General features: G+C 57.3%; 1 protein-coding gene across 1 annotated transcript in view; it reads left to right on the top strand.

Annotated features, from left to right (window-relative positions):
• The window catches only part of LOC102096552 (IgGFc-binding protein-like), a 72,879-nt gene that overhangs the window by 21,431 nt on the left and 33,371 nt on the right, over positions 1-18,077 (top strand). The window contains exons 26-54 of the mRNA XM_065073226.1: positions 145-344; positions 447-827; positions 1,181-1,467; positions 2,146-2,417; positions 3,007-3,099; positions 3,476-3,717; positions 3,813-4,096; positions 4,203-4,480; positions 4,772-5,370; positions 5,744-6,308; positions 6,460-6,659; positions 6,762-7,142; positions 7,496-7,782; positions 8,461-8,732; positions 9,322-9,414; positions 9,791-10,032; positions 10,128-10,411; positions 10,518-10,795; positions 11,087-11,685; positions 12,059-12,623; positions 12,775-12,974; positions 13,077-13,457; positions 13,811-14,097; positions 14,776-15,047; positions 15,637-15,729; positions 16,106-16,347; positions 16,443-16,726; positions 16,833-17,110; positions 17,402-18,000. Coding sequence (XP_064929298.1) covers positions 145-344; positions 447-827; positions 1,181-1,467; positions 2,146-2,417; positions 3,007-3,099; positions 3,476-3,717; positions 3,813-4,096; positions 4,203-4,480; positions 4,772-5,370; positions 5,744-6,308; positions 6,460-6,659; positions 6,762-7,142; positions 7,496-7,782; positions 8,461-8,732; positions 9,322-9,414; positions 9,791-10,032; positions 10,128-10,411; positions 10,518-10,795; positions 11,087-11,685; positions 12,059-12,623; positions 12,775-12,974; positions 13,077-13,457; positions 13,811-14,097; positions 14,776-15,047; positions 15,637-15,729; positions 16,106-16,347; positions 16,443-16,726; positions 16,833-17,110; positions 17,402-18,000 — 9,038 coding nt within the window. The remainder of the gene's footprint in view (positions 1-144; positions 345-446; positions 828-1,180; positions 1,468-2,145; positions 2,418-3,006; positions 3,100-3,475; positions 3,718-3,812; positions 4,097-4,202; positions 4,481-4,771; positions 5,371-5,743; positions 6,309-6,459; positions 6,660-6,761; positions 7,143-7,495; positions 7,783-8,460; positions 8,733-9,321; positions 9,415-9,790; positions 10,033-10,127; positions 10,412-10,517; positions 10,796-11,086; positions 11,686-12,058; positions 12,624-12,774; positions 12,975-13,076; positions 13,458-13,810; positions 14,098-14,775; positions 15,048-15,636; positions 15,730-16,105; positions 16,348-16,442; positions 16,727-16,832; positions 17,111-17,401; positions 18,001-18,077) is intronic.

The following is an 18,077-nucleotide window of genomic DNA, read 5'->3' on the forward strand; positions in this document are numbered from 1 at the left end:
CCTGCCTTGCCGTTGCCAGAAGGGAAATGTGCTGCTCCTTGTGCCCGGAATCCCTGGCCAAAGCAAGCCTTTGGTGTCCCATTTTCCCGAATGTCATCCTTCCTTGACGCCTTGCTGGACCTAATTGTCCCCTTCCCCTTGCAGCACTGTCGTGCCCCGCCAACAGCTACTATGACCCTTGCATGACCGGCTGTCCTGCCACCTGTGTTGACCGGCAAGCCCCACAGAACTGCTCCAAGCCCTGCATGGAGGGCTGTGCGTGTACCTCTGGCTTCCTCCTCAGCGGAGACACCTGTGTGCCCGAGGCCAACTGTGGCTGCCTCTTTGAGGGCAACTACTACAGCGTGAGTAAAAACCTTGCCCTGGCTTGCAGCCCTCCCAGGACACTCCCTTGCCTCTAGTTTTCCTGCCTGATACACTGACGCTCGCTGTTTCTCTGCCTGCAGGAAGGCGAGTACTCTGTGAGCGAGAACTGCACTCGCCAGTGCCGGTGTGAAGCCAATGGCCAAATGAATTGCTCTGCATTGTCCTGTGCTGAGGACGAGGTGTGCAAGATCCAGAACGGCCAGAGGGGCTGTTACCCAGCCAGCACTGCTCTCTGCCACATCTATGGCGACCCTCATTACAGCACCTTCGATGGGAAGCTTCACCACTTCCAGGGCGCCTGCAACTACACGGTGGTGACAGGCTGTGACAACTCCTCCGTTGGGTTCAGCATCACCACCCGCAACGAACATCGCGGCAGTCAGAGCTGGACAGCACTGAACTCTGTGGCACTGTCCATGGAAGGCCTCCACATTGAGCTGCGCAAGAACAAGGCCGTCTACGTAAGCCCCTCCTTTTTACACCTAAGAACTGTAGGTGCCATTAAGTACCACTGTGTCCCCAGGAAGAGCTTGATATTCCCCGAGCCTGGAGACAAGCTCACAGAAGAGCATGGGAAGGCTCTGAGTGGGGCAGATACAGCTGCCCACACAGCACCAGATTTTCGGCTTGATTGCCTGAGCTTTTGGTGTGCTGTATGTAGAGCAGCTGCTGTTCTCATGGGCCTGAGCAGGGTTTCTCAGGCCAGCAGTGCTTCTGGCTCACTGGGCCCTGGCACCAGCCCAGGGGAGAACAGTGACGTCTCAGTGGCGGGCCTCTCCTTATGTTTCTGTCTCCTTCTGTCCCCCTTCTTCAGATCAACGGTGCTCTGGCCTCCCTGCCTGCTTCTCCTGCCCCCGGGGTGACCATTTCCTTGAGCGGCTCCTACGTGCGGGTGTCTACCAGTCTGGGCCTGCAGCTGCAGTTCAATGGGGACAATGAGCTGCTAGTGACCGTGTCTGAGAAGTACAAGGGCAAACTGTGTGGGCTGTGTGGGACGTACACCGGGAGCCCGGAGGACGACTTCACGCGACCCGATGGGGTGGTTGTGCCCAACTTCAATGACTTTGGAAACAGCTGGATGGTGCCGGATGATGAGTGGCCGTGAGTGCTTGTTCGGTCTCAGAGATGGCAGACAGAAGGGGGAGTGGGAGAGTGGAGCTGTGAGGGGCACCAGGAGGGAGGGTAGGTAATGGCAGGCACAGGCCAAGGCAGAGGAGCCAGGCAGTTGTGGGAAAGCATGTGAGATGACGTGGAGGCTCCAGAGCTGCAGATGTATCCTTGTGGCATCTCACCTCTGCACTGCACCCACCAGTGGGATGTTCTGTCTGCAAGTGGGTGCAAGACGTGTGGCCGTTCCCCTTTCCCCTCACGGATGGCTTGCTAGCGGCAGCGTCCAGGTCCCTCCATGCAGTCAGGGTGCCCCGTGGTCTCTCCCCATGGGCGGGAGAGAGGGGGACCTCGGTGACCTCTGTGCAGGGCCCTGCCATCCCACTCCACGTCTTACCGTTCCTGACCCCAGAAAGAGAGTGGGCTGAGGCCTTGGCATGAGACCTTTCCCAAGCTGTTGAGTCATGGGTTTCTGTCCACCTGATGTCACGGAAGGTAATGGTGACTGTGGTGCGTGCTGCCTGCCCTCGCAAGTGACAGCCGTGGGTGCCCTGTGTTAGCAAGGGATCAGGACTCCAGAGGCTGAGGTTTTGGCTGGGGAGGAGGTCTAGAAATGGTGTGGTTGGGGTCCACAGGCTGCTGTGAGCTCAGTGCTGCCTGTCTGCTTTGTAGGTGTGACCCGGCCATCAGCCCGCCTGTGTCTTGCTCCCCCGAGGAGGAGGAGGAAGCTGAGCAGCAGTGTGCAATCCTCACGCAGCTCGGTGGCGCGTTCCAGCCGTGCCACGCAGTTCTGCCACCCAATACGTACTTTGAGAGCTGTGTCTATGACCAGTGTGCCACGGGTGGCAGCACGGAGCAGCTCTGCAATGACCTGGGGGCCTATGCCGCAGCCTGTGCTGAGGCAGGCGTTGCTCTGGGAGACTGGAGTGCTGGCACTATCTGTGGTAAGTGTTTCATTGACCTCCTTTGGAGGTCTACATGCTGGTGGCAGAGCCCGTGACAAGCAGGGCTCATTCTGAGATATGACACTCTTTGATTCCTGCTATCGGCCTCCCTGGTCACAATGTTGGCATGGTGTTTGGGATGGGTGGACCAGCTGTCCGCAACAAACATGCGGTGTTGGTCAAGATCTCCTCTAATTATCTCTTGTGCCAGGCCTGTCAGCCAGAGAACCTGGGACCACCTTGCCAAGCACCACAACACCACCTCTGCTTACACCAAGACCCACACCAAGCTCAGATGCTCTCATGCTCCATCCCCATCTTCTAGTGCCAAGTGTTCAGTTAACTTTACTTGACCTCATGGCTAGGGGATGCAGTTCCTGTATCCAATAGCTGCTTGTTTCCTTCTATCCTCCAGCTATGCTGGTGCGGGAACACTCGAGTGCAGGAATCTCTGCTGAGGAGTTGCTGTGTGATCCCTGCCCTGTGCTTCTCTGGTCGCGATGTTGGGTTGTTTGGAAAGGATGGACCAGATGCCTGGAACAAATCTCCTGTGTTGACAATGATCACTTCTACCTCTGTCTCTCCATAGGTCCACTTTCTTCTACACCCTCGACCCCATTGCCGGATACCACAACACGGCCACCCCACACACCACCGCCAACATCTCCTGGGCTGAGTTCAGGTACTGCTGGCTTTGGTGGTTTTTTGTGTCATCTTCAACACCCATAGTGGACACATGGTGGATTTGCATCGGATGGCTGTTATTTGCTTTGTGTCGCTATCCTGAAAAACAGAGACACACATTGAGAGCCATTCTCTTTCTGAGGGATGGTTGGGGCACCTGTCTTTCTGGCGTTTAGGTGTTTGAGGAGGTATGAGCCAGACACCTGGAAAAAAAAAACCAATCCTGTCTTAACACAGGTCTCCTCTGACTCAGTCTCTTGGTAAAAGGAGTAGACCATTCATTTGGCTGATGTTCTTTGTGCCAGGCGGGCAGTGGAGAATAGGTGGAAGAATGGGGCTTAACTGAATGTTTCCTCCGGTCTTTCCACTGTCAGGCACCTGTGTGGTGGAAGGAGACCCTCACTACCACACGTTTGACAACCAGCTCCACCACTTCATGGGCACCTGCACCTACACCCTCTCCAAGCTGTGTGAGAGCAACAGCTCGCTGCCCTACTTCAACGTGGAAGCAGCCAACGAGCACAGGGGAGGCAACACTCGCGTGTCCTATGTCCAATACGTGGATGTTGATGTGTACGGCCAGAGGATAAGGCTGGAGAAAGGCGGAGCGGTGACGGTAAGCACAAGGGGAAGAGGTGGTGGAGCTTTGTGAGAGGAGAGAGCTGTGCCAGCTGGGTTGCTCCAACCCTGTGTTGGTTTCTGTCCTTCCAGGTCAACGGAGTGGCAGAGATCCTGCCCTGCACCCCAGCCGTGGGCGTGCAGGTCTCATCCAGTGGGTTCTACACAGTGATCACAACAGACTTTGGCTTGACAGTGAAGTTTGATGGGTCCCATCGGGTGGAGGTGACGCTTCCGAGCACCTTTGGGCAGAAGGTTTGTGGCATGTGCGGTAACTACAACGGAATGGCAGCAGATGACTTCCTGAACCCAGAAGGGGTGCTGGAGCCAGACTCCACCAGCCTGGGCAACAGCTGGCAGGTGTCCAACGACAGCAGGTGTGTGTGGCCCCCCAGCAGGTCTGGGGACACGTTGGGCAAGGGGAGGGGGCACCAGGAGAAGCCCCCAGATGACCCAGGGGCCCTTCTCCCTGTCTTTCCACAGCTGCTCAGCCGGACCGCCGCCCACCCCAGCCTGCACTGAGGCGGACAAGGAAGTCATTGCCAGCAGCAGCTTCTGTGGGCTCCTCAGTGACACCAGCGGCCCGTTTCAGATGTGCCACGCTGTGCTGAGCCCCAGCGCTTACTTTGACACCTGCCTTTATGACCTGTGTGAGCTGGGGCTGGACCACGAGACCCTGTGCAAGAGCTTGCAGTCCTACGCAGATGCCTGCCAGTCGCTTGGTGTCAAGATCCCTGCATGGAGGAACGCAACCTTCTGCCGTAAGTCCGCAGACAGGACCACGGATGCTTACTCTCAGGAGAACACAGCACACGAACGAAAGTGGGGTGGGGAATAAGAAATACTTGCATTCCATACCACGTGGGTATGCAGGGGGTTTTCACTATTAGAGGCACCATATCCTGGTCCATTTGGTCAGGTATGGCTTAATATACGCGCTGAGCCAAGTAGACCACAGGGAAAATAGAGAACGTTAGTCTTTCAAAAGGGAAAAGAGAGCCCAGAGAAGTGAGTTATGCTCCAAGTAATGGCCGCGTCTTCTGTCTCGGCAGCCATCAACTGTCCAGCGAACAGTCACTACGAGCCCTGTGCTGCGGCCTGCCCTGCCACCTGTGTTGACCCAATGGCTCCTGTTACCTGCACCCAGCCGTGCGTGGAGGGATGTGTGTGTGACAGCGGGTACCTGCTCTACAATGACCGATGCGTGCCCAGCCAGCAGTGCGGATGCTGGCACAATGGGCAGCACTACCCCGTGGGCTCAGAGTTCTGGGCCGACAACACCTGCTCTTTAAAGTGCACGTGTCCTGCGCGGGGAAGCAAAGTCCAGTGCTCCAGCGCCTCATGCCCTGCCGGCCAGTACTGTGGCGTGCAGAATGGGAAACCTGAGTGCCTCGAACAGTCTTACGGCATCTGCCACGTGCACGGTGACCCTCACTACTACACCTTTGACAAGGTGACGCACAACTTCATGGGCACCTGCACCTACACCCTGGCCAAAGTGTGCTCCAACACCACCTCCCTGCCCTACTTCAATGTCGAGGCCAAGAACGAGCATCGTGGCAGCACCAGCGTGTCCTATGTGCGCGAGGTCGTGGTTGAAGTCTACGGGGAGCGCATCACCATGGTCAAGGAGGAGACGAGCCAAGTGCTGGTAGGCAGCGCGGCGGCGTTCACATTTCTTGGCAGGGCCTGGCATGTACCAGCCATCTCCATTGTGCCGGACATGTCCGTTGTCCCAGACTTGGGTGGGTTCCCCTGAAGCCTGTGGGTTGCTTTGTTTTTCCTTCCTGGAGTGTCTGAAGCTGGAAGAGTCCAATGGGGAATGTGGCCCAAGTTGAACAGAGGCCCCTGCCGAGTGCAGAGTACAGACACGGCTCTGCAAGCCACAGGGGGGGCGCCTAGCGTGTGAGGGCATCACCGGCACTGGTTTGCCGTGCCCAAACTGGCAGCTGATTTCCGTGGGGTAGGAAACCGCAGGGAGGCCAGGGACAAGTGCAGGGTCAACTGTGGTGTGTTTGCCCCAGGTGAACAATGTGCGCCGGACCTTGCCGGTGAGCGCAGCGGGAGGTGCCATCACGGTGAGCAGGAGCGGCCGCTACATCGTCCTGGAGACAGACTTCAACCTCATAGTGTCCTACGACACTGACCACTCGGTGGAGGTGAAGGTGCCCACCACCTACTTCAACCTGACCTGTGGCATGTGCGGGAACTTCAACAACCGGGGAGAGGACGATTACATGATGCCCAACGGGCAGCAAGCTGCAAACACCAATGAGCTTGGGGAGAGCTGGCAGGTCCCAGACGGAGACACCTCTTGCGGTGTCCCCGAAGCCCCCCCACCCTGCAGTGCAGAAGAGGAGACGCTCTACCGATCGGACGAGTTCTGTGGCATACTGACTGCCAGGCCTGGCTCTTTTGAGAGCTGCCACGCCGTGATCAACCCCCAGAGCTACTTTGAGACCTGCTTCTATGACCTTTGTGCCCTGCATGGTGGCCAGGAGGTCCTGTGTGCTGCTCTGGAGGCCTACGCGGACGCATGCCAGGCAGCGGGCGTGACTCTTCTTCCCTGGCGGAATGCCACCTTCTGCCGTGAGTACCTGCCTTGCCGTTGCCAGAAGGGAAATGTGCTGCTCCTTGTGCCCGGAATCCCTGGCCAAAGCAAGCCTTTGGTGTCCCATTTTCCCGAATGTCATCCTTCCTTGACGCCTTGCTGGACCTAATTGTCCCCTTCCCCTTGCAGCACTGTCGTGCCCCGCCAACAGCTACTATGACCCTTGCATGACCGGCTGTCCTGCCACCTGTGTTGACCGGCAAGCCCCACAGAACTGCTCCAAGCCCTGCATGGAGGGCTGTGCGTGTACCTCTGGCTTCCTCCTCAGCGGAGACACCTGTGTGCCCGAGGCCAACTGTGGCTGCCTCTTTGAGGGCAACTACTACAGCGTGAGTAAAAACCTTGCCCTGGCTTGCAGCCCTCCCAGGACACTCCCTTGCCTCTAGTTTTCCTGCCTGATACACTGACGCTCGCTGTTTCTCTGCCTGCAGGAAGGCGAGTACTCTGTGAGCGAGAACTGCACTCGCCAGTGCCGGTGTGAAGCCAATGGCCAAATGAATTGCTCTGCATTGTCCTGTGCTGAGGACGAGGTGTGCAAGATCCAGAACGGCCAGAGGGGCTGTTACCCAGCCAGCACTGCTCTCTGCCACATCTATGGCGACCCTCATTACAGCACCTTCGATGGGAAGCTTCACCACTTCCAGGGCGCCTGCAACTACACGGTGGTGACAGGCTGTGACAACTCCTCCGTTGGGTTCAGCATCACCACCCGCAACGAACATCGCGGCAGTCAGAGCTGGACAGCACTGAACTCTGTGGCACTGTCCATGGAAGGCCTCCACATTGAGCTGCGCAAGAACAAGGCCGTCTACGTAAGCCCCTCCTTTTTACACCTAAGAACTGTAGGTGCCATTAAGTACCACTGTGTCCCCAGGAAGAGCTTGATATTCCCCGAGCCTGGAGACAAGCTCACAGAAGAGCATGGGAAGGCTCTGAGTGGGGCAGATACAGCTGCCCACACAGCACCAGATTTTCGGCTTGATTGCCTGAGCTTTTGGTGTGCTGTATGTAGAGCAGCTGCTGTTCTCATGGGCCTGAGCAGGGTTTCTCAGGCCAGCAGTGCTTCTGGCTCACTGGGCCCTGGCACCAGCCCAGGGGAGAACAGTGACGTCTCAGTGGCGGGCCTCTCCTTATGTTTCTGTCTCCTTCTGTCCCCCTTCTTCAGATCAACGGTGCTCTGGCCTCCCTGCCTGCTTCTCCTGCCCCCGGGGTGACCATTTCCTTGAGCGGCTCCTACGTGCGGGTGTCTACCAGTCTGGGCCTGCAGCTGCAGTTCAATGGGGACAATGAGCTGCTAGTGACCGTGTCTGAGAAGTACAAGGGCAAACTGTGTGGGCTGTGTGGGACGTACACCGGGAGCCCGGAGGACGACTTCACGCGACCCGATGGGGTGGTTGTGCCCAACTTCAATGACTTTGGAAACAGCTGGATGGTGCCGGATGATGAGTGGCCGTGAGTGCTTGTTCGGTCTCAGAGATGGCAGACAGAAGGGGGAGTGGGAGAGTGGAGCTGTGAGGGGCACCAGGAGGGAGGGTAGGTAATGGCAGGCACAGGCCAAGGCAGAGGAGCCAGGCAGTTGTGGGAAAGCATGTGAGATGACGTGGAGGCTCCAGAGCTGCAGATGTATCCTTGTGGCATCTCACCTCTGCACTGCACCCACCAGTGGGATGTTCTGTCTGCAAGTGGGTGCAAGACGTGTGGCCGTTCCCCTTTCCCCTCACGGATGGCTTGCTAGCGGCAGCGTCCAGGTCCCTCCATGCAGTCAGGGTGCCCCGTGGTCTCTCCCCATGGGCGGGAGAGAGGGGGACCTCGGTGACCTCTGTGCAGGGCCCTGCCATCCCACTCCACGTCTTACCGTTCCTGACCCCAGAAAGAGAGTGGGCTGAGGCCTTGGCATGAGACCTTTCCCAAGCTGTTGAGTCATGGGTTTCTGTCCACCTGATGTCACGGAAGGTAATGGTGACTGTGGTGCGTGCTGCCTGCCCTCGCAAGTGACAGCCGTGGGTGCCCTGTGTTAGCAAGGGATCAGGACTCCAGAGGCTGAGGTTTTGGCTGGGGAGGAGGTCTAGAAATGGTGTGGTTGGGGTCCACAGGCTGCTGTGAGCTCAGTGCTGCCTGTCTGCTTTGTAGGTGTGACCCGGCCATCAGCCCGCCTGTGTCTTGCTCCCCCGAGGAGGAGGAGGAAGCTGAGCAGCAGTGTGCAATCCTCACGCAGCTCGGTGGCGCGTTCCAGCCGTGCCACGCAGTTCTGCCACCCAATACGTACTTTGAGAGCTGTGTCTATGACCAGTGTGCCACGGGTGGCAGCACGGAGCAGCTCTGCAATGACCTGGGGGCCTATGCCGCAGCCTGTGCTGAGGCAGGCGTTGCTCTGGGAGACTGGAGTGCTGGCACTATCTGTGGTAAGTGTTTCATTGACCTCCTTTGGAGGTCTACATGCTGGTGGCAGAGCCCGTGACAAGCAGGGCTCATTCTGAGATATGACACTCTTTGATTCCTGCTATCGGCCTCCCTGGTCACAATGTTGGCATGGTGTTTGGGATGGGTGGACCAGCTGTCCGCAACAAACATGCGGTGTTGGTCAAGATCTCCTCTAATTATCTCTTGTGCCAGGCCTGTCAGCCAGAGAACCTGGGACCACCTTGCCAAGCACCACAACACCACCTCTGCTTACACCAAGACCCACACCAAGCTCAGATGCTCTCATGCTCCATCCCCATCTTCTAGTGCCAAGTGTTCAGTTAACTTTACTTGACCTCATGGCTAGGGGATGCAGTTCCTGTATCCAATAGCTGCTTGTTTCCTTCTATCCTCCAGCTATGCTGGTGCGGGAACACTCGAGTGCAGGAATCTCTGCTGAGGAGTTGCTGTGTGATCCCTGCCCTGTGCTTCTCTGGTCGCGATGTTGGGTTGTTTGGAAAGGATGGACCAGATGCCTGGAACAAATCTCCTGTGTTGACAATGATCACTTCTACCTCTGTCTCTCCATAGGTCCACTTTCTTCTACACCCTCGACCCCATTGCCGGATACCACAACACGGCCACCCCACACACCACCGCCAACATCTCCTGGGCTGAGTTCAGGTACTGCTGGCTTTGGTGGTTTTTTGTGTCATCTTCAACACCCATAGTGGACACATGGTGGATTTGCATCGGATGGCTGTTATTTGCTTTGTGTCGCTATCCTGAAAAACAGAGACACACATTGAGAGCCATTCTCTTTCTGAGGGATGGTTGGGGCACCTGTCTTTCTGGCGTTTAGGTGTTTGAGGAGGTATGAGCCAGACACCTGGAAAAAAAAAACCAATCCTGTCTTAACACAGGTCTCCTCTGACTCAGTCTCTTGGTAAAAGGAGTAGACCATTCATTTGGCTGATGTTCTTTGTGCCAGGCGGGCAGTGGAGAATAGGTGGAAGAATGGGGCTTAACTGAATGTTTCCTCCGGTCTTTCCACTGTCAGGCACCTGTGTGGTGGAAGGAGACCCTCACTACCACACGTTTGACAACCAGCTCCACCACTTCATGGGCACCTGCACCTACACCCTCTCCAAGCTGTGTGAGAGCAACAGCTCGCTGCCCTACTTCAACGTGGAAGCAGCCAACGAGCACAGGGGAGGCAACACTCGCGTGTCCTATGTCCAATACGTGGATGTTGATGTGTACGGCCAGAGGATAAGGCTGGAGAAAGGCGGAGCGGTGACGGTAAGCACAAGGGGAAGAGGTGGTGGAGCTTTGTGAGAGGAGAGAGCTGTGCCAGCTGGGTTGCTCCAACCCTGTGTTGGTTTCTGTCCTTCCAGGTCAACGGAGTGGCAGAGATCCTGCCCTGCACCCCAGCCGTGGGCGTGCAGGTCTCATCCAGTGGGTTCTACACAGTGATCACAACAGACTTTGGCTTGACAGTGAAGTTTGATGGGTCCCATCGGGTGGAGGTGACGCTTCCGAGCACCTTTGGGCAGAAGGTTTGTGGCATGTGCGGTAACTACAACGGAATGGCAGCAGATGACTTCCTGAACCCAGAAGGGGTGCTGGAGCCAGACTCCACCAGCCTGGGCAACAGCTGGCAGGTGTCCAACGACAGCAGGTGTGTGTGGCCCCCCAGCAGGTCTGGGGACACGTTGGGCAAGGGGAGGGGGCACCAGGAGAAGCCCCCAGATGACCCAGGGGCCCTTCTCCCTGTCTTTCCACAGCTGCTCAGCCGGACCGCCGCCCACCCCAGCCTGCACTGAGGCGGACAAGGAAGTCATTGCCAGCAGCAGCTTCTGTGGGCTCCTCAGTGACACCAGCGGCCCGTTTCAGATGTGCCACGCTGTGCTGAGCCCCAGCGCTTACTTTGACACCTGCCTTTATGACCTGTGTGAGCTGGGGCTGGACCACGAGACCCTGTGCAAGAGCTTGCAGTCCTACGCAGATGCCTGCCAGTCGCTTGGTGTCAAGATCCCTGCATGGAGGAACGCAACCTTCTGCCGTAAGTCCGCAGACAGGACCACGGATGCTTACTCTCAGGAGAACACAGCACACGAACGAAAGTGGGGTGGGGAATAAGAAATACTTGCATTCCATACCACGTGGGTATGCAGGGGGTTTTCACTATTAGAGGCACCATATCCTGGTCCATTTGGTCAGGTATGGCTTAATATACGCGCTGAGCCAAGTAGACCACAGGGAAAATAGAGAACGTTAGTCTTTCAAAAGGGAAAAGAGAGCCCAGAGAAGTGAGTTATGCTCCAAGTAACGGCCGCGTCTTCTGTCTCGGCAGCCATCAACTGTCCAGCGAACAGTCACTACGAGCCCTGTGCTGCGGCCTGCCCTGCCACCTGTGTTGACCCAATGGCTCCTGTTACCTGCACCCAGCCGTGCGTGGAGGGATGTGTGTGTGACAGCGGGTACCTGCTCTACAATGACCGATGCGTGCCCAGCCAGCAGTGCGGATGCTGGCACAATGGGCAGCACTACCCCGTGGGCTCAGAGTTCTGGGCCGACAACACCTGCTCTTTAAAGTGCACGTGTCCTGCGCGGGGAAGCAAAGTCCAGTGCTCCAGCGCCTCATGCCCTGCCGGCCAGTACTGTGGCGTGCAGAATGGGAAACCTGAGTGCCTCGAACAGTCTTACGGCATCTGCCACGTGCACGGTGACCCTCACTACTACACCTTTGACAAGGTGACGCACAACTTCATGGGCACCTGCACCTACACCCTGGCCAAAGTGTGCTCCAACACCACCTCCCTGCCCTACTTCAATGTCGAGGCCAAGAACGAGCATCGTGGCAGCACCAGCGTGTCCTATGTGCGCGAGGTCGTGGTTGAAGTCTACGGGGAGCGCATCACCATGGTCAAGGAGGAGACGAGCCAAGTGCTGGTAGGCAGCGCGGCGGCGTTCACATTTCTTGGCAGGGCCTGGCATGTACCAGCCATCTCCATTGTGCCGGACATGTCCGTTGTCCCAGACTTGGGTGGGTTCCCCTGAAGCCTGTGGGTTGCTTTGTTTTTCCTTCCTGGAGTGTCTGAAGCTGGAAGAGTCCAATGGGGAATGTGGCCCAAGTTGAACAGAGGCCCCTGCCGAGTGCAGAGTACAGACACGGCTCTGCAAGCCACAGGGGGGGCGCCTAGCGTGTGAGGGCATCACCGGCACTGGTTTGCCGTGCCCAAACTGGCAGCTGATTTCCGTGGGGTAGGAAACCGCAGGGAGGCCAGGGACAAGTGCAGGGTCAACTGTGGTGTGTTTGCCCCAGGTGAACAATGTGCGCCGGACCTTGCCGGTGAGCGCAGCGGGAGGTGCCATCACGGTGAGCAGGAGCGGCCGCTACATCGTCCTGGAGACAGACTTCAACCTCATAGTGTCCTACGACACTGACCACTCGGTGGAGGTGAAGGTGCCCACCACCTACTTCAACCTGACCTGTGGCATGTGCGGGAACTTCAACAACCGGGGAGAGGACGATTACATGATGCCCAACGGGCAGCAAGCTGCAAACACCAATGAGCTTGGGGAGAGCTGGCAGGTCCCAGACGGAGACACCTCTTGCGGTGTCCCCGAAGCCCCCCCACCCTGCAGTGCAGAAGAGGAGACGCTCTACCGATCAGACGAGTTCTGTGGCATACTGACTGCCAGGCCTGGCTCTTTTGAGAGCTGCCACGCCGTGATCAACCCCCAGAGCTACTTTGAGACCTGCTTCTATGACCTTTGTGCCCTGCATGGTGGCCAGGAGGTCCTGTGTGCTGCTCTGGAGGCCTACGCGGACGCATGCCAGGCAGCGGGCGTGACTCTTCTTCCCTGGCGGAATGCCACCTTCTGCCGTGAGTACCTGCCTTGCCGTTGCCAGAAGGGAAATGTGCTGCTCCTTGTGCCCGGAATCCCTGGCCAAAGCAAGCCTTTGGTGTCCCATTTTCCCGAATGTCATCCTTCCTTGACGCCTTGCTGGACCTAATTGTCCCCTTCCCCTTGCAGCACTGTCGTGCCCCGCCAACAGCTACTATGACCCTTGCATGACCGGCTGTCCTGCCACCTGTGTTGACCGGCAAGCCCCACAGAACTGCTCCAAGCCCTGCATGGAGGGCTGTGCGTGTACCTCTGGCTTCCTCCTCAGCGGAGACACCTGTGTGCCCGAGGCCAACTGTGGCTGCCTCTTTGAGGGCAACTACTACAGCGTGAGTAAAAACCTTGCCCTGGCTTGCAGCCCTCCCAGGACACTCCCTTGCCTCTAGTTTTCCTGCCTGATACACTGACGCTCGCTGTTTCTCTGCCTGCAGGAAGGCGAGTACTCTGTGAGCGAGAACTGCACTCGCCAGTGCCGGTGTGAAGCCAATGGCCAAATGAATTGCTCTGCATTGTCCTGTGCTGAGGACGAGGTGTGCAAGATCCAGAACGGCCAGAGGGGCTGTTACCCAGCCAGCACTGCTCTCTGCCACATCTATGGCGACCCTCATTACAGCACCTTCGATGGGAAGCTTCACCACTTCCAGGGCGCCTGCAACTACACGGTGGTGACAGGCTGTGACAACTCCTCCGTTGGGTTCAGCATCACCACCCGCAACGAACATCGCGGCAGTCAGAGCTGGACAGCACTGAACTCTGTGGCACTGTCCATGGAAGGCCTCCACATTGAGCTGCGCAAGAACAAGGCCGTCTACGTAAGCCCCTCCTTTTTACACCTAAGAACTGTAGGTGCCATTAAGTACCACTGTGTCCCCAGGAAGAGCTTGATATTCCCCGAGCCTGGAGACAAGCTCACAGAAGAGCATGGGAAGGCTCTGAGTGGGGCAGATACAGCTGCCCACACAGCACCAGATTTTCGGCTTGATTGCCTGAGCTTTTGGTGTGCTGTATGTAGAGCAGCTGCTGTTCTCATGGGCCTGAGCAGGGTTTCTCAGGCCAGCAGTGCTTCTGGCTCACTGGGCCCTGGCACCAGCCCAGGGGAGAACAGTGACGTCTCAGTGGCGGGCCTCTCCTTATGTTTCTGTCTCCTTCTGTCCCCCTTCTTCAGATCAACGGTGCTCTGGCCTCCCTGCCTGCTTCTCCTGCCCCCGGGGTGACCATTTCCTTGAGCGGCTCCTACGTGCGGGTGTCTACCAGTCTGGGCCTGCAGCTGCAGTTCAATGGGGACAATGAGCTGCTAGTGACCGTGTCTGAGAAGTACAAGGGCAAACTGTGTGGGCTGTGTGGGACGTACACCGGGAGCCCGGAGGACGACTTCACGCGACCCGATGGGGTGGTTGTGCCCAACTTCAATGACTTTGGAAACAGCTGGATGGTGCCGGATGATGAGTGGCCGTGAGTGCTTGTTCGGTCTCAGAGATGGCAGACAGAAGGGGGAGTGGGAGAGTGGAGCTGTGAGGGGCACCAGGAGGGAGGGTAGGTAATGGCAGGCACAGGCCAAGGCAGAGGAGCCAGGCAGTTGTGGGAAAGCATGTGAGATGACGTGGAGGCTCCAGAGCTGCAGATGTATCCTTGTGGCATCTCACCTCTGCACTGCACCCACCAGTGGGATGTTCTGTCTGCAAGTGGGTGCAAGACGTGTGGCCGTTCCCCTTTCCCCTCACGGATGGCTTGCTAGCGGCAGCGTCCAGGTCCCTCCATGCAGTCAGGGTGCCCCGTGGTCTCTCCCCATGGGCGGGAGAGAGGGGGACCTCGGTGACCTCTGTGCAGGGCCCTGCCATCCCACTCCACGTCTTACCGTTCCTGACCCCAGAAAGAGAGTGGGCTGAGGCCTTGGCATGAGACCTTTCCCAAGCTGTTGAGTCATGGGTTTCTGTCCACCTGATGTCACGGAAGGTAATGGTGACTGTGGTGCGTGCTGCCTGCCCTCGCAAGTGACAGCCGTGGGTGCCCTGTGTTAGCAAGGGATCAGGACTCCAGAGGCTGAGGTTTTGGCTGGGGAGGAGGTCTAGAAATGGTGTGGTTGGGGTCCACAGGCTGCTGTGAGCTCAGTGCTGCCTGTCTGCTTTGTAGGTGTGACCCGGCCATCAGCCCGCCTGTGTCTTGCTCCCCCGAGGAGGAGGAGGAAGCTGAGCAGCAGTGTGCAATCCTCACGCAGCTCGGTGGCGCGTTCCAGCCGTGCCACGCAGTTCTGCCACCCAATACGTACTTTGAGAGCTGTGTCTATGACCAGTGTGCCACGGGTGGCAGCACGGAGCAGCTCTGCAATGACCTGGGGGCCTATGCCGCAGCCTGTGCTGAGGCAGGCGTTGCTCTGGGAGACTGGAGTGCTGGCACTATCTGTGGTAAGTGTTTCATTGACCTCCTTTGGAGGTCTACATGCTGGTGGCAGAGCCCGTGACAAGCAGGGCTCATTCTGAGATATGACACTCTTTGATTCCTGCTATCGGCCTCCCTGGTCACAATGTTGGCATGGTGTTTGGGATGGGTGGACCAGCTGTCCGCAACAAACATGCGGTGTTGGTCAAGATCTCCTCTAATTATCTCTTGTGCCAGGCCTGTCAGCCAGAGAACCTGGGACCACCTTGCCAAGCACCACAACACCACCTCTGCTTACACCAAGACCCACACCAAGCTCAGATGCTCTCATGCTCCATCCCCATCTTCTAGTGCCAAGTGTTCAGTTAACTTTACTTGACCTCATGGCTAGGGGATGCAGTTCCTGTATCCAATAGCTGCTTGTTTCCTTCTATCCTCCAGCTATGCTGGTGCGGGAACACTCGAGTGCAGGAATCTCTGCTGAGGAGTTGCTGTGTGATCCCTGCCCTGTGCTTCTCTGGTCGCGATGTTGGGTTGTTTGGAAAGGATGGACCAGATGCCTGGAACAAATCTCCTGTGTTGACAATGATCACTTCTACCTCTGTCTCTCCATAGGTCCACTTTCTTCTACACCCTCGACCCCATTGCCGGATACCACAACACGGCCACCCCACACACCACCGCCAACATCTCCTGGGCTGAGTTCAGGTACTGCTGGCTTTGGTGGTTTTTTGTGTCATCTTCAACACCCATAGTGGACACATGGTGGATTTGCATCGGATGGCTGTTATTTGCTTTGTGTCGCTATCCTGAAAAACAGAGACACACATTGAGAGCCATTCTCTTTCTGAGGGATGGTTGGGGCACCTGTCTTTCTGGCGTTTAGGTGTTTGAGGAGGTATGAGCCAGACACCTGGAAAAAAAAAACCAATCCTGTCTTAACACAGGTCTCCTCTGACTCAGTCTCTTGGTAAAAGGAGTAGACCATTCATTTGGCTGATGTTCTTTGTGCCAGGCGGGCAGTGGAGAATAGGTGGAAGAATGGGGCTTAACTGAATGTTTCCTCCGGTCTTTCCACTGTCAGGCACCTGTGTGGTGGAAGGAGACCCTCACTACCACACGTTTGACAACCAGCTCCACCACTTCATGGGCACCTGCACCTACACCCTCTCCAAGCTGTGTGAGAGCAACAGCTCGCTGCCCTACTTCAACGTGGAAGCAGCCAACGAGCACAGGGGAGGCAACACTCGCGTGTCCTATGTCCAATACGTGGATGTTGATGTGTACGGCCAGAGGATAAGGCTGGAGAAAGGCGGAGCGGTGACGGTAAGCACAAGGGGAAGAGGTGGTGGAGCTTTGTGAGAGGAGAGAGCTGTGCCAGCTGGGTTGCTCCAACCCTGTGTTGGTTTCTGTCCTTCCAGGTCAACGGAGTGGCAGAGATCCTGCCCTGCACCCCAGCCGTGGGCGTGCAGGTCTCATCCAGTGGGTTCTACACAGTGATCACAACAGACTTTGGCTTGACAGTGAAGTTTGATGGGTCCCATCGGGTGGAGGTGACGCTTCCGAGCACCTTTGGGCAGAAGGTTTGTGGCATGTGCGGTAACTACAACGGAATGGCAGCAGATGACTTCCTGAACCCAGAAGGGGTGCTGGAGCCAGACTCCACCAGCCTGGGCAACAGCTGGCAGGTGTCCAACGACAGCAGGTGTGTGTGGCCCCCCAGCAGGTCTGGGGACACGTTGGGCAAGGGGAGGGGGCACCAGGAGAAGCCCCCAGATGACCCAGGGGCCCTTCTCCCTGTCTTTCCACAGCTGCTCAGCCGGACCGCCGCCCACCCCAGCCTGCACTGAGGCGGACAAGGAAGTCATTGCCAGCAGCAGCTTCTGTGGGCTCCTCAGTGACACCAGCGGCCCGTTTCAGATGTGCCACGCTGTGCTGAGCCCCAGCGCTTACTTTGACACCTGCCTTTATGACCTGTGTGAGCTGGGGCTGGACCACGAGACCCTGTGCAAGAGCTTGCAGTCCTACGCAGATGCCTGCCAGTCGCTTGGTGTCAAGATCCCTGCATGGAGGAACGCAACCTTCTGCCGTAAGTCCGCAGACAGGACCACGGATGCTTACTCTCAGGAGAACACAGCACACGAACGAAAGTGGGGTGGGGAATAAGAAATACTTGCATTCCATACCACGTGGGTATGCAGGGGGTTTTCACTATTAGAGGCACCATATCCTGGTCCATTTGGTCAGGTATGGCTTAATATACGCGCTGAGCCAAGTAGACCACAGGGAAAATAGAGAACGTTAGTCTTTCAAAAGGGAAAAGAGAGCCCAGAGAAGAGAGTTATGCTCCAAGTAACGGCCGCGTCTTCTGTCTCGGCAGCCATCAACTGTCCAGCGAACAGTCACTACGAGCCCTGTGCTGCGGCCTGCCCTGCCACCTGTGTTGACCCAATGGCTCCTGTTACCTGCACCCAGCCGTGCGTGGAGGGATGTGTGTGTGACAGCGGGTACCTGCTCTACAATGACCGATGCGTGCCCAGCCAGCAGTGCGGATGCTGGCACAATGGGCAGCACTACCCCGTGGGCTCAGAGTTCTGGGCCGACAACACCTGCTCTTTAAAGTGCACGTGTCCTGCGCGGGGAAGCAAAGTCCAGTGCTCCAGCGCCTCATGCCCTGCCGGCCAGTACTGTGGCGTGCAGAATGGGAAACCTGAGTGCCTCGAACAGTCTTACGGCATCTGCCACGTGCACGGTGACCCTCACTACTACACCTTTGACAAGGTGACGCACAACTTCATGGGCACCTGCACCTACACCCTGGCCAAAGTGTGCTCCAACACCACCTCCCTGCCCTACTTCAATGTCGAGGCCAAGAACGAGCATCGTGGCAGCACCAGCGTGTCCTATGTGCGCGAGGTCGTGGTTGAAGTCTACGGGGAGCGCATCACCATGGTCAAGGAGGAGACGAGCCAAGTGCTGGTAGGCAGCGCGGCGGCGTTCACATTTCTTGGCAGGGCCTGGCATGTACCAGCCATCTCCATTGTGCCGGACATGTC

This window comes from Columba livia, chromosome 9 (assembly GCF_036013475.1).
Source record: "Columba livia isolate bColLiv1 breed racing homer chromosome 9, bColLiv1.pat.W.v2, whole genome shotgun sequence".
NCBI lineage: Eukaryota > Metazoa > Chordata > Aves > Columbiformes > Columbidae > Columba > Columba livia.